Below are 16,144 nucleotides of genomic sequence, written 5' to 3' on the forward strand. Positions count from 1 at the left end.
AGTTCATATGGAAAGTACATGAGTTATATTATTAATAGGAAAGAGAACACTGATTGCAGAAATGTCAAGCTTTCTGGACTCCCCTTTTTTTTTTTTTTTTTTTTTTTTTTTTTTTATTGCTGCAGGGTACAGCGATTTAAAATGGTTGCCTGGTTTGTCAGGGGAATTCCTTTTTCATATGTAGGACTCAACAGGTACAACATTTTACAATACTTTTAGCATGGTCATGCAAGGGTTATTCCGATTTCTTAAAGATAGTGTAACAGCACAATAGCAAATATAATCATCAAGTCCCCTTTGATTAACCTTCACGTCAAATCATTATTTAAAAAAAAAAAAGTATTATACCCTGAAAAGTTCAGTAAATCCTTAATAAGAAAAATCAGTAATATTTGCCTGGCTTATACATTTGTTTTGGTCTAAGATCACCCCCCTACAAGGGTTGACAAATGCACGCAGATCCCATTTTACATCAGACAGTATTCAGAGAAACTACCAGAACCGCTTGTTAACATGCAAATTTAGAACAGCGCTTCCTTAATCATTTTGACAGGTGTGTGATTGATTACTACCAATAGCCATGTGTATACTTTATTAAAACATACTTGCAATATAGGAAACATATCAAAGTCCTCTGCAGCAGCTTAACACTGCCAGTGAATTTGTGGGCATATACAGGAGTCTTGCTTTCCACTGACAATGCTGTATGGTAGGGGTCCACAAGCCCCACATACAGGCCAGGATGTCCAGACAAACAGAATCCTTTGTAGAACCTTATGCCATGGTCATCTTTGAATTACAAAAGTCTTAAAACTGTATATCTCAGCTTCTAAATCTGGACAATAGCACTTAAAACTTTATTTTTTTTTTGCCGAATTGGTAAAAATGTTTCCTTTTACAATATATGCTAAGCAAAAAAAAAAGATTTTTATATATATAATAATGTGTGTGCTTTTACAGTGACCTGAACTTTCTTTGATCACTCTGACAAAATATAGCTAAAATTAAACAATGGGGTTGATTGACTAATGGTAAATAGGATGCTCATTTTCCACGGACATTTTCACATAGCAAATGTGATTTATTTTTTTCTTTAGTAAATTTTGCTTAGTAAGTGTGAAAATTCACTTTGCAAAACGTACTCAATCATGCGCAAGGAAAAATTAAGAAAAAAAAAATGTTTTGCTTGCACATGCATTGTCAATGGATGTCAGGAGAGCTTAAAGTGATTGTAAAGATTAAGGCTGGGTTCACACATGCGAATTGGATGCGGGTTTTCCCCCCGATTCCAATTTGCATAACAGGAGACTGTGACCGGTTCTCAATGGAGTCGGGTTAGGCAGCTCTGGGGTGACTGTGGTCCGCATTTAAAAAGGGTCCTGTGGGTCTTTGGTTCCGATTCAGACAATAATTTGGACCTGAATCGGTGAACAGAGACGCAGCATATGTAAACGGAGCTTTACATTTTTTTTCATTGAAAAAAAAAAAACCCATATTATACTTTGCAATGGTTTTGCACAGAGCAGCCTCGATCCTTTTTTTTGGGGGTCCCCCTTCCATTGAGTACCCTCAAAGGAACCCACTTTCTATGGGAACACGATCCCAAGCTGGACTGTTTGCAGCTATTCAGACACACGGTTCGGTTCAGTTCGGTCCCCCCTTTTGCCTGATAGCAGCAGAAGCCAATGGCTCCTGCTGATCTCAGCCAAGCCTGTGAGACAAGCTGCTGCAGATGTGCACAGCACTGGATCGAGATTGGGCTCAGGTGAGTATTTAGGGGGGCAGCTACTATAAAAAAGGTTATTTTACCTCACTGTAGAGAATGCATTAAAGCGGAGCTCCACCCAAAAGTGGAACTTCCACTCATTCGCCTTCTCCCTCCCCCCCCCCCCCCCCCCCAGGATAACTCGGGAGCCATGGCTGTGGCTATTGACATCACTGCTCGGATCACTCCTCCTGTCGCTGGGCCAGTAGGAGAGAGGAGCGGAGCCTCGTGCATGCGCAGTAGGGTTCCCGGCGTGAAGCCGTAAGGCTGCACTGCCGGGTTACCTTACCCGCAATAGCAGCGGCAGCACCCGACACCTGATAGAAACATCAGCTGCGGTGCCGACATCGCTGGACTCCAGGACAGGTAAGTGTCCTATTATTAAAAGCCAGCAGCTGGCTTTTATTTTTTGCAGTGGTGGGCGGACCTCCGCTTTAAGGTTAAAAAAACAAAACAAATTTTACCTTTTACAACCACTTTAACCTCAATCACTAGCCTAATTGAAAATTCCCTTTTTAAGGTGACTAGCCTATTTGTCTTCAATAAATCAGTGCCAATGTGTTACAAGTTTGTATGAACTGGTATGTAAAAGGCTTATCCATATATCAAAAGCACTGGTCCTAGAGGGGAAGAAACAAAACAAACTTTTTAATATTAGACACAACCCCTCTATTCCTGTATGCATAATCAGAGCACTTACTTTTTATTTTACTAGTGTGTTAAAGGTAAATTAAAAAAAGAACTAAAAGTGAAGACTTTTTATTTTTTGGATAGAGTAAGGGATGGTTATAACCCCTGTCAGGTTTTTCTTTACTTCCCGTCCCATAGACAAAATAGGAAGTGGGAGGGAATCCCTGGTTGTCCCCAGAATTAGTGTCCCCATTGGAAGCTTTCCCTCTGCCCTTGTTCTGCTGAAAATTAAATATTTGGGATTTGATTTCACTTTCGTTATCAATGGTAATGATAAACAGGACAAATAGGGAGGGTTACGCTCCCTAATGTTGTCACAGACAGCAATAGAAACCTGACAGTTCTCTTCCATCTCGGCTCGATCAAAAAATAAATTGGCCTTTAGTTATACTCTGAGTTTAATCTCACACAGATCTTTTTTTAGGTAACATCACAAGCACTTAAAATAGACCCAAGCTCAAAAAGCGAAGATTTGCTATGTTATTGGAAAAATATTAACTGTGCCTAAGCAGTATCCTGATAGATATGATGTTTGTCCTACATTCCTGCTGAAAAATAGCATTTTTTTTTTTTCTGTGCCTTGATCATCATAGATACAGTGTGAGATCTAAGGCACTGTGCCGCTGACTGTTAGTTTACATGAGATGTGGTGATGTCACTAATGTGCTCCTTACTGGAGAGAAAGCTGTATCTAAGGACCTGCAATGCAATGCAAGGATAAACCTGCTTCTGGTTCATCCATTCTATGTAACTATTATAGCACCTTCTTGAATATCCCTCCACCAGTCATATGCAATCAGCTCTGACATGAGAAAGCAAAGCCCTGTTTCTCCCAAGATGGTCACCTCCAAAGAGAGACACAATGTGGAACAAGGCATGGCAAGTGTTTTGGGCACAGCTTCCACAGTTCAGTTTCTCTAATATTTGAATTGCTTCTATTTCTTTGGCTAGGTTTTCTTAGTTTAGTGTTTTTTATTTTTTATTATTATCATATCCATAGAAAAATATTCATGTTGGCAAAATCTTTTTTAAAGTAGAACTATAGGCAAAACTTTTTTTTCTTTCATTTTGGATAGATCAAGGGAGGGTTATAACCCCCATCAGAATTTTTTCCGTCATCTATATCCCATTGGTGAGTTTTCTCTTCACTTCCAGTCCCGTAGCCAAACAGGAAGTGAGAGGAAATCCCTGCAATTAAATTAAAAGTGGAGTTCCACCCATTTCTGTGTTTATTAAAAGTCAGCAGCTACAAAAAGTGCTGCTGACTTTTAATAAACAGAAACTCACCTGTCCCATGGTCCAGCGGTGTGGCCGCCCGAAGCCTCGCTTCTCTCCTTCCCCTCTCCGCCGGCATTGCAAGTGTGGGCACCAGGCTGTGACAGCTTGCAGCTTTACAGCTAGGTGCGAATCGTGCTGCGCCTTCTGAATGGCCGGGCAATATTCTGGGACCTGTGTGTCAGCGAGGAAGAGGAGAACTTCTGCTCAGTGCCATGAGCGGAATTGGGAGCTGGGTACCTGTCAAAACTAGGTACCTGCTTCCACACCCCAAAATAAATGACCAGGGCAGGGGGTCAGGAGTCCTTAAAGCGGACGTTCCACTTTTGGGTGGAACTCCGCTTTAAGGGAATTCCTTGAGGCCTCACGGGTCACTAGAACTAGTGTCCCCATTGGAAGATTTACCCTCTATTACTTTTCTGGAGACAACCCAAAATTTGGGATTCTCTTTTAATGATATTGGTAAACAGGACAAATAGAGAGGGTGAATCTCCTTAGCATGGACACAGACCGCTATAAGAACTGACAAGTGTTCCAATCCATCTTTACTCTGTCCAAAACTAAAAAAAAGTTTTGCCTTAAGACCCCTTTCACACCGAGGGCGTTTTGCAGGCGCTATAGCGTTAAAAATAGTGCCTGCAATCCGCCCTCAAACAGCTGCAGCACTGTCTCCAGTGTGAAAGCCCGAGGGCTTTCAAACTGGAGCGCTGCGCTGGCAGGACGTCAGGAAAAGTCCTGCCAGCAGCTTCTTTGAAGCGGTGTGTTTACCGCTCCTTCACCACTGCTCCCCACTGAAATCAATGGGGCAGCGCTGGGATACCGCCGGCAAAACGCTGCTATTGTGGGCGGTTTTAACCCTTTCTCGGCTGCTAGCGGGGGGTAAAAGCGCCCTGCTAGCGGCCAAAATGCGCCGCTAATCTGACGGTAAAACGCTGCTAAAAATAGCTATGGGCAGCCCGGTGTGAAAGGGCTCTTAGTTATACTTTAGGCTTTCTCAGTCAATGTTGTATATGTCCCAAATTGTATGTGGCCTATGGAATTGAGCTTACTACTACATAGGAATGTGTGTAAACATATCATCATATGCCTTGCAGCTAAAATTCACAGTTGACATAACTTGGAATAATTGCAGCTGCAGCCATCAGATATTTATAAGTTACTCAACAAAGGGGATAAAAATAATTATTTTTCAGCATAAACTTGCATTCCATCTTGTCACGCCACACTTTAGGTCCAGATATAAATCTTAAACCTATAAATAGCAAATACATATATTAGCACCTTTGACAGGATTGTTTTAGCTTTTAGTATGTTCAATTACAAACTTTATATTACCTTCATCTAGTAATCAACTTTAGTGCTCTATATGGAAAACAATATACAGTAGTAGCATGCCAGAATTTGCTTCAAAAACCCAGACAGCCATTAAAAGACTGATATTGTATAACAAGCTTATACAATACACGTGTGGCATTTGTAAACTAAAAGCAAAGCAACCTCTGTAAATAAAGAATTGCCCAAGACCCGGCAACTGACTAATACCTAAAGGGTTGATTTACTAAAGGCAAATGGGCTGTTCACTTTGCAAGGGAATATTCTCTTAGCTTAATAAAGACCCTTGCAAGTGAACTGCTCATTTTCCTTTCATGAATAAACCCCAATATGTCTCTTTTATAGCACAGGTCTGTCTCATCAGGACCTCTTCTCTGTAAGATTAGGGTGAAAATGGAAGGTTTTTCGTTTTAAAAAAAGTATATTAAGATCAAAATTCAATCTCAGTTTTCATATAAACCACCCTTCTTCAATGGCTGTAATGTCACATAACATGTTTGCATTTTTTTTTAAACAGCAACACCTACTTAGTGGGAACTTGTGACAGCACCAGCACTTAGGGTGGTGGTGATGATTAGGGATGAGCCGAACACCCCCCTGTTCGGTTCGCACCAGAACATGCGAACAGGAAAAAAGTTTGTTCGAACACGCGAACACCGTTAAAGTCTATGGGGCACGAACATGAATAATCAAAAGTGCTAATTTTAAAGGCTTATATGCAAGTTATTGTCATAAAAAGTGTTTGGGGACCTGGGTCCTGTCCCAGGGGACATGGATCAATGCAAAAAAAAAAGTTTTAAAAACGGCCGTTTTTTCAGGAGCAGTGATTTTAATAATGCTTAAAGTCAAACAATAAAAGTGTAATATCCCTTTAAATTTCGTACCTGGGGGGTGTCTATAGTATGCCTGTAAAGGGGCGCATGTTTCCCATGTTTAGAACAGTCTGACAGCAAAATGACATTTCAAAGGAAAAAAGTCATTTAAAACTACTCGCGGCTATTGCATTGCCGGTCTGACAATACACATAAAAGTTCATTGATAAACACGGCATGGGAATTCCCCACAAGGGAACCCCGAACCAAAATAAAAAAAAAAAACAAAAAAAAAAACAAAAAAAAAAACGGCGTGGGGTCCCCCCAAAAATCCATACCAGACCCTTATCTGAGCATGCAACCTGGCAGGCCGCAGGAAAAGAGGGGGGGACAAGAGAGCGCCCCCCCCTCCTGAACCGTACCAGCCCACATGCCCTCAACATTGGGAGGGTGCTTTGGGGTAGCCCCCCAAAACACCTTGTCCCCATGTTGATGAGGACAAGGGCCTCATCCCCACAACCCTGGCTGGTGGTTGTGGGGGTCTGCGGGCGGGGGGGTTTATCGGAATCTGGAAGCCCCCTTTAACAAGGGGACCCCCAGATCCCGGCCCCCCCCCCCCGTGTGAATTGGTAAGGGGGTACAAAAGTACCTCTACCATTTCACTAAAAAACTGTCAAAAATGTTAAAAATGACAAGAGACAGTTTTTGACAATTCCTTTATTTAAATGTTTCTTCTTTCTTCTATCTTCCTTCTTCTTCTGGTTCTTCCTCCGGTGTTCTCGTCCAGCATCTCCTCTGCGGCGTCTTCTATCTTCTTCTCCTCGGGCCGCTCCGCACCCATGCTGGCATGGAGGGAGGCTCCCGCTGTGTGACGCGTCTCCTCTTCTGACGGTTCTTAAATAACGGGGGGGGGGGCCACACGGTGACCCCGCACCCCTCTGACGCACGGTGACTTGACGTGACTTCCCTGTGACGTCACGGGGAATGCCACAGGGAAGTCCCGTCATGTCCTGTGCGTCAGAGGGGGGCGGGGTCACCAGGTGGCCCCACCCCCCGTTATTTAAGAAACGTCAGAAGAGGAGACGCGTCACACAGCGGGAGCCTCCATCCATGCCAGCATGGATGCGGAGCGGCCCGGAGAAGAAGAGAAGAAGATGAAGAGAAGAGCGGGAGCCTCCCCCCATGCCATGGGTGCAGAGCGGCCCGAGGAGAAGAAGATAGAAGACGCCGTGGAGGAGATGCTGGATGAGAACACCGGAGGAAGAACCAGAAGAGCCAGAAGAAGAAGATGAAAGAAGAAAGAAGAAGCATTTACATAAAGGAATTTATAAAAACTGTCTCTTGTCATTTTTAACATTTTTGACAGTTTTTTAGTGAAATGGTAGAGGTACTTTTGTACCCCCTTACCATTTCACACAGGGGGGGCCGGGATCTGGGGGTCCCCCTTGTTAAAGGGGGCTTCCAGATTCCGATAAGCCCCCCGCCCGCAGACTCCCACAACCACCGGCCAGAGTTGTGGGGATGAGGCCCTTGTCCTCATCAACATGGGGACAAGGTGTTTTGGGGGGCTACCCCAAAGCACCCTCCCAATGTTGAGGGCATGTGGCCTGTTACGGTTCAGGAGGGGGGGGCGCTCTCTCGTCCCCCCCTCTTTTCCTGCGGCCTGCCAGATTGCGTGCTCGGATAAGGGTCTGGTATGGATTTTTGGGGGGACCTCACGCCGGTTTTTTTATTTTTTTTATTTTGGTGCGGGGTTCCCCTTAAAATCCATACCAGACCTGAAGGGCCTGGTATGCAATTTAGGGGGACCCCCACGTCATTTTTTTTTTTTTTAAATTTTGGTTCGGGGTTTACCTGTGGGGAATTCCCATGCCGTTTTTATCAATGAACTTTTATGTGTATTGTCGGACCGGCAATGCAATAGCCGCGAGTAGTTTTAAATTACTTTTTTCCTTTGAAATGTCATTTTGCTGTCAGACTGTTCTAAACATGGGAAACATGCGCCATGGCATACTACAGGCATACTATAGACACCCCCCAGCTACGAAATTTAAAGGGATATTACACTTTTATTGGTTGACTTTAAGCATTATTAAAATCACTGTTCCTGAAAAAACGGCCGTTTTTAAAACTTTTTTTTGCATTGATCTATGTCCCCTGGGGCAGGACCCAGGTCCCCAAACACTTTTTATGACCATAGCTTGCATATAAGCCTTTAAAATTAGCACTTTTGATTTCTCCCATAGACTTTTAAAGGGTGTTCCGCGGCACTCGAATTTGCTGCGAACACCCCAAATTGTTTGCTGTTCGGCGAACTTGCGAACAGCCGATGTTCGAGTAGCTTATCCCTAGTGATGATGTCACAAGACATGTGACACACTACAATCTGAATTGTACAATCATATTTACAATGTAATGATGCCAAACCTATGCAATCAAGTCAATTTCTATGCAATTGCACAGGAGCTTGCATCACATACCTGTTGGTAAATCTAAAAGGTGATTGTACAAGCAGTTTGTAGCTTAATGGTCTGCTTTATTCAAGCTAATTAAGGCTCATATTTACATGTTAGGGCTGATTTTATCCATATTTTGAGACTAGTGCTAATTCCAGGGCAGTAATAATGTGTGCAATTTCACTCACAGTGGTTTGTCTGCCCCAAGACTAGTATCAGTGGGTTGCAATGAAGGTAGTCTTTAGTGCGTATTCACAGCTCTGCCTTTTGATGGGTTGCATGTATACCCTGCTGCTTCAGATGTAGATGTGCCTTTTATAGTGATGAATGCTAACACACCTCTCTTGCTGAGGCATAAATGCAGCCAAATGAAACTTTGGCTGACAAAGTAACTATGATAAAGGATTCAGCTTAGGAGCATAGCTGGTTAATGATGCTGAAAATACCTGACTGTAACAATATAAGCTGGTGATAACATAATAGTGCATAATTTGTAGTGTAATAGTAACTGGTCTGGTGCCAAAACAGTTTTCTTCTTTGTAGCAGCTAAGTGAGGGTGGAAAATAGAATGCGTGCAGCAAGTCTAGGAATGGTTAGGAAGCAGTTCTATAAATCCTCCACATCTTTTAAATCATCAGAGTCTGGTCCATCAACCAAGGAGACGAGACTGTGGGATTTATTCCTGTGATGCTGCAATATTGGATCTAGAAAAAATAAAGAAATAAAAGATGATCAGTTTTGTACATGGCAGAACATAATGTGTAAAATCAACCATGCAAAGGGGGAATCTAAAAATATAAATATGTAGAGATACATCTATCTAAATTTACAGCTGAACTCGGCACAAACACTTTAATTTAAATACATTTCTTAAAAGCCACAAATCTTCCTTGTGTGCTCCGTCTTTACAAATCTAGTAATTACCTTGTAAAAGTAGCAGTGACATCATTACTGTGCTGCACATGGCCTGTGTAGAGAGCAGAGCTATGGGAGGAACCCAGCATCTCCACCCACTACAAGAAAGGGGCGGATACAAGATCATTCACCTTGCACAAAGAGAGCAGCAGTGACTGGTCTTGATTAAAAGACAGCTTCTGTACGAAAAAAAAATGTTTCACACTGGATTACTGCAGAGGAAAAATACACAAAGCACACCGAGTTTCCAAGTAATTCTAAACGTAATTTTCTTTTTTTTTTTTTTTTTTTTTTTTTTAATACCAAACAGGTTATACTTACCTGCTGTGTGTAATGGTATTGCACAGAGCAGCCCCAATCATCCTCCTCCTGCTTCTCAAGTACCCAGCCAGCACTCCCCCCCCCCTGCTAAGTGCCCCAATAACAAGCCACTTTCTATGGGGGACACACGCGTTTCGCTTCTGAGCCTCACTGGCAGCAGGCTCAGCCCTGCCCCCTGTTCCCTTGTCACTGGCTCCAATTGACAGCAGCAGAGGCACTGTCTCTGAGCCAATGAGGTGGGAGAGCGCAGACAGAGCCTCTTCTCTCGTGCACACAGCTGGATTGAGATCAAAAACTCAGGTAAGTAAGGGGGGGGGGGGGCAGGGAACTGCATGCAAAAGGTTTTTTATTTTACCTTAACAAAACCCCCCCCCCCCTACAGGTTTAAGTCATAATGTACTAGAACATTTTGACAGACTTACCTGGACACAGAGACCCCAGCACAGTGCTGTCACAGCTCTCTGGCTCTTCTATCTTTAACCTTCTGGGTTCATGGACTCTGGCTCTATGGATGGCTAGGGCCGGGATGATGTCATATGCACGGGAGCTCCGGCTCAAAGCTCTGAAGGATCAGCACAGGTATGCCATCCCTTCATGCATGTGCTGGGTCACTGGCTGCTATTCACTGTGCCTATAGGTAAGCCTTATTATAGGCTTACCCATAGGTACAAGGTTAAAAAGTGGACTTTACTTCCACTTTAATGCATAGAATGGATTAAGGTAAAAAAAGACCTTCTATCTTTAGAACCACTTTAAGTATGTACATGGCCCTCTTGTTTTTACAAAATATTTGCTTATCCCAGAGTTCAGCTTTATAAAAGCAAATACAAATTAAAGGCATTCACCTAAAAAAAATAATAATAATAAATGCACATATATTTGCAGGGAAAAAATGTGCATTTATTATTTTTCACAATGTCAGGCTCCTGCAGACTCTTCTTCCAACTCCCTCCCCAGAGGTATGGCCTTTAAGTTGGTGAGCCAGAGGAAGTGTCAGTGGACTAATGCTGCGTACACATGGTCGGACTTTCCCACAGGAAATGTTCGATGTGATCTTGTTGTCGGAAAGTCTGACCGTGTTTATGCTTCATCGAACATTTGCCATCGGACTTTCCGCCAACAAATGTTTGCTAGCAGGTTCTCAAATTTTCCACCAACAAAACTTTGTTGTCAGAAAGTCCGATTGTGTGTACACAAGTCCGGCACACAAAAGTTCACGCATGCTCAGAATCAAGCAGAAGGAGCCGCACTGGCTATTGAACTTCCTTTTTCTCGGCTCGTCATACGTCTTGTACGTCACCACGTTCGTAATTGTTGGCCAACATTTGTGTGACCGTGTGTATGCAAGACAAGTTTGAGCCAACAACCTTCGAACAAAAATCCACGGTTTTGTTGACGGAAAGTCCGATCGTGTGTACGGGGCATAAGAGTGCAGTGATCAGTGCACTTTTATTCCGCTGGGAAATACAAGTCACAGATTCTGTGAGCGAATTACGTGCCAGTTTTGAAAGTGACAGCTGTGTTGTGGACTTTAGGCAATCTCTGGCCTCATTAAAATAGTTTGCTATTGTACAGTTTTTTTTTTTTTCTTAAAGCAAAACATTTTTTTGCCCATACAGGGAAAAATAAGATCACTTAACTCCCTTCCCCTGCTCTACCAGCGGCATACCGTTCCTTTGCTCCCCTGACAAAAAGCACTACATGGCACTTCCAGGTATGAGTGAGCATGTGACTCATTCACTTCCCCCATGTGACACTAGAGACTCACAATTGGTCCATCACTGTCACATGGAGGTAGAGAAATAGTCTGTAGCACCGTGTAAGCTCCAACAAGACAGTTTGAAGCTATACAAACTGAACTTATGTGCCCTTTCCTTCTCACATAGCACAGCTGGGGCGGAAACCAAAAATCTCAGTTCATATGATGTGATGAAAGCTTTTCCTGTCCTGCAGGAAATGTCAGCATTATACAGAGGTGGGGGAACAGAAAGGGAGCTTGTTGGAATTTGAAGAGCTGCAGTAAGTAAAATTGGTTACATTTAGGGATTTAAAAAACAAAACTACTCATTTAAAGAACATCCTGCTTTTTAAAGAGAATTTGTCAATAACATAAAAAACTGCTAAAAATATAAAGTTCAGTAACTTTGAGAGAGCTCCAGTTTTGACAGGCAAAGCGTTGACACTTCTGGTTATGTTGTACACACCCCCCATACATTCCTATTGGCCCAACACTATGACTGGCAGCCTCACTGGCTAATAGACATAAAAGGAGGTAGTATGGGAAGAGAAGTTTAGCCACTATCTGGAAGTGGAAAAGCTTTGCGCATTAGATTGGCTCAGTTCAGCATTTGGTAGGTATATGCAGCTTTTTCTAGATGCCAGCACTTTATACCCAAAGGTTTTTTTTATTTTGATGACAAATTCTCATAATTCTACTTGGTTCTCCTTTACAAATATGTCATATTTTCCTAATACCCATTCACAACTGTAAATGAACCAACACAATAGGGTAGACACTGGCATATGACATCAACTATAAATCAGACACAAAAATAACACAATAAAGCCTGCTACCTGCAAGTGTGGTAAGAGGAAGCACAGATTCTCCATCAATATCATCACTTTGAATGTAACTATGACATGATGGGACAATAAGCACTGTTTCTTCTACTGGAGACTTGCTGGCATGTTCTTCTAGAGCAGAAGGTCCAATATTCTGTACCAAATGAAAAGGTATATTAACTATTCATATGCAGTTCATTATAAATTACAATGTTGGTAAACGATGTTAAAATTAACCGCTTCAGCCCCGGAAGAATTTACCCCCTTCCTGACCAGAGCGTTTTTTGTGATTCGGCACTGCGTCACTTTAACTGACAATTGCGTGGTCGTGCGACGTTGTACCCAAACAAAATTGACGTCCTTTTTTCCCACAAATAGAGCTTTCTTTTGGTGGTATTTGATCGCCTCTGTGGTTTTTATTTTTTGCGCTATAAACAAAAAAAGAGCGACAATTTTGAAAAAAAAAACAATATTTTTTACTTTTTTCTATAATAAATATCCCCCAAAAATATATATAAAAAAATTTTTTTTTCCTCAGTTTAGGCCGATACGTATTCTTCTACATATTTTTGGTAAAAAAAAAAAAAAAAAAAAAAATCGCAATAAGCGTTTATTGACTGGTTTGCGCAAAAAAAGTTATAGCGTCTACAAAATAGGGGATAGAGTTATGGCATTTTTATTAATAATTTTTTTTTTTTTACTAGTAATGGCGACCATCGGCGATTTTTATCGTGACTGCAACATTATGGTGGACACATCGGACACTTTTGGCACTATTTTGGGACCATTCACATTTATACAGCTATCAGTGCGATTAAAAATGGACTGATTACTGTGTAAATGTGACTGGCAGTGAAGGGGTTAACCAGGAGGGGGCGCTGCAGGAGTTAAGTGTGTCCTAGGGAGTGATCTTAACTGTGGGGGGGAGGGGCTATGTGTTACACGACACTGATCACCGCTCCCGATTATGGGGAACGGTGATCAGTGTCCTGTCACTAGGCAGAACGGGGAAATGCTTGTTTACATCAGCATTTCCCCGTTCTTCCTCTCCGTGAGACAATCACCGATGTCCGCGGTCGAACTCATGGAGCTCGCGGCAGGCGCCTGCTATATGGACCTCGCAAGATCACGTACATTAACGTGATTTTGCGCAGTGGAGCCAACCTGCCGCAGTAAAACTGCGGCGGCTGGTCCGCAACCGGTTAAGATAGTGATGCAAGAAAAAAAAAAAAAAAAAAAACTATGTCCCCTACCCCATTCCCTTATTGCAGATTAAAAGTTTAATGCAGCCTTTCTCAACCTTTTCAACGTAGAGGAACCCTTGAATTAACTTTATGGGCTCAGTGAACCCCTGCTAAAAATGACTATATCTACAACTCATGATACATTAGTGTGATGATCAATGGGAAGAATGCTCCTTATACTTGTGGCCATTAAGAAGAATGAATCCCTTACAGAGAGCTAAAAAGATCAGTGGTGTCAGTGGGAACATATCTGAGCGGCACTAATTGCTCATTGCTCAAGGAACTCCTAGCAACCTCTGGAGGAACCCTAGGAGTCCATGGAACCCTGGTTGAGAAAATAGGATTTTTATAACAGCTTACCTGTAAAATCCTTTTCTTTGAAGTATATCATAGGACACAGAGCCATAGTAGTTACTCTGGGGGTTATAGGCCACCTTCAGGTGATGGACACTGGCACACCCTAAGACAGGAAGTCCACTCCTTATATAACCCTTCCCAAAACTGAGGAGTACCTCAGTTTTTGTAGCAAAGCAATACAAGTGTATACCAGAAAGAAGGAGGGACCTCTGTGTCCTGTGATGTACTTCAAAGAAAAGGATTTTTCTGCTATAAAAATCCTATTTTCTTATCGTACATCATGGGACACAGACCCATAGTAGTTACTATGTGGGATGTCCCATAGCAATGCCAACTGAAGGGAGGGAGACAACAAAAGTAGGGTACCATGAGATCAGAGGACTTATACTGCTGCCTGCAGCACACTGCACCCAAAGGCGATATCTGCATGACCTTTTACATCTACTTGATAGAATCTGGTAAATGTATGGAGTGAAGACCAAGTTGCTGCCTTGCAGATTTGAGCCATGGAGGCTTGGTGATGCACTGCCCAGGAAGTAATAACAGCCCTGGTGGAGTGTGCTTTAATATGAAAAGAAGGAACTTTCCTCTTTAAACCACAAGCTTGAACAATCACTTGTCAAATCCATTTAGAAATAGTAGATTTCGATGCTGCCTGTCCTCTTTTGGGACCTTCAGGCAACACAAACAAAACATCTGTTTTTCTAATCTCAGCAGTTGCCTTTAAGTAGGCTTTGACTGCTCTCACCACATCAAGAGAATGTAGTGACTTTTCTTCCACAGAACAGGGTTCTGGGAAAAATTAAGGTAGAATAATATCTTGGTTTAAATGAAAACCTGACACTACCTTCGGTAGAAAATTAGGATGAGGACGCAATACAACCTTATCCATATGAATAATCAAATATGGCTCTTTACAAGACAGAGCAGCCAGCTCTGATACCCTTCTTGCAGAAGATATGGCTACCAGAAAAACTAGTTTTCTTGTCAAGAGGACCAAGGGAATATGTCGTATCGGCTCAAAAGGCTGTTTCTGTAATGCCGATTCAAGTCCCAAGGGTTCAGGGGTGACCTAACCGGAGGATTAAGCCACATTACCCCCTGAATAAAGCTATGAACCAAAGAGTGTGAAGCAAGTGGTTGTTGAAATAATACCGATAAGGCCGAAACCTGGCCATTGATAGTACTCAAGGCCAGCTTCATTTCTAATCCCATCTGTAGAAGGTCATGGATTCTACCTATGACATAGTTCCTGGGGTGCCAACCCCTGGATTCACACCAGGAGACATATGCCTTCCAGACGCTATAATATATGACTATGGAGGCCGGCTTCCTTGCATTAATCAGAGTAGACCCCACTGAACCTGACAGCCCACGCTTCTTCAGAATGTGGGTCTCAATAGCCAAACCGTTAAATTTAGCGTTTGTAAGGTAGGATGGAATACCGGACCTTGCGAGAGAAGGTCTGGCCGTGGTGGTATGGTCCATGGGTCCCCTACCGCCATCTTTACGATCTCCAAGATCCAAGATCTCCTGGGCCACAACAATCACCGGCTTCCCTTCCTGCTTGATCCTGCGAAGAAGTCGATGAAGCAGAAGAACAGGAGGGAATGTATAAAATCAGTAAAAACTGATTCCACGGGAGTACCAAGGCATCTGTTCCGCATGCCAGCGGATCCCTTGTTCTTGACACAAAGTTGTTGATCTTTTTGTTTAATCTGGACGCAAATAGATCCACGTCCGGAATTCCCCATCTTTGACAAATTGTCAGAAAGATATCAGGGTGAAGAGACCATTCTCCTGTCAACAAATGCTGGCGACTCAAGTAGTCCACCTGCCAAGTCTCTATTCCTGGAATGAAGACTGCCGATAAGGCAAGGTATGTTGTATTCTGCCCAAGTTAGGATATGATTCACCTCTCTCTGGGCCGCACGACTCCTCATGCCCCCTTGGTGATTGATATAGGCCACTGCTGTGGCATTGTCGGATTGGATCTTGACAGGACAATTCCGTAGCCTGAGCGTCGAGGCCTTGAGGGCCAGGCGTGCTGCCCGAATCTCTAGAATATTGATGGACAAGGTAATTTCTGATTTGGACCATTTCCCTTGGACAGTCGCTTCTTCTAGGACTGCTCCCCAACCCAAAAGGCTGACATCTGTTGTTACCACCTTCCAGGTAACTGATAGGAAGGATTTTCCTTGCTGCAGATTCTTGGCTATCAACCACCAACCGAGGCTTTAGTGCACCTTTGGAGATAAACACATTGGGAAGTCTAGAGCTTGGATCTTCTTGTTCCAAGCTGATAGGATACTGTTTTGCAGTAATCTTGAATGAAATTGAGCATAAGGAACGGCCTTGAATGATGCCACCATCTTTCCTAACAATCTCATGCAAAGTCGAATAGAAGGATTCTTC

General features: G+C 42.8%; 1 protein-coding gene across 3 annotated transcripts in view; it reads right to left on the minus strand.

The window, feature by feature from the left end:
• Positions 1–8,077: 8,077 nt before the first annotated feature.
• DMTF1 (cyclin D binding myb like transcription factor 1) overlaps positions 8,078–16,144 on the minus strand; it is a 93,318-nt gene continuing 85,251 nt past the window's right edge. For all 3 annotated transcript variants that reach the window (XM_073619537.1, XM_073619539.1, XM_073619538.1), the window contains 2 exons: positions 12,141–12,282; positions 8,078–9,034 (listed from right to left, as the gene is read on the minus strand). In XM_073619537.1, the coding sequence (XP_073475638.1) occupies positions 8,937–9,034; positions 12,141–12,282 (240 nt within the window). In that variant the 3' untranslated portion in view covers positions 8,078–8,936. The remainder of the gene's footprint in view (positions 9,035–12,140; positions 12,283–16,144) is intronic.

This window comes from Aquarana catesbeiana, linkage group LG03 (assembly GCF_042186555.1).
Source record: "Aquarana catesbeiana isolate 2022-GZ linkage group LG03, ASM4218655v1, whole genome shotgun sequence".
NCBI classification, from domain to species: domain Eukaryota; kingdom Metazoa; phylum Chordata; class Amphibia; order Anura; family Ranidae; genus Aquarana; species Aquarana catesbeiana.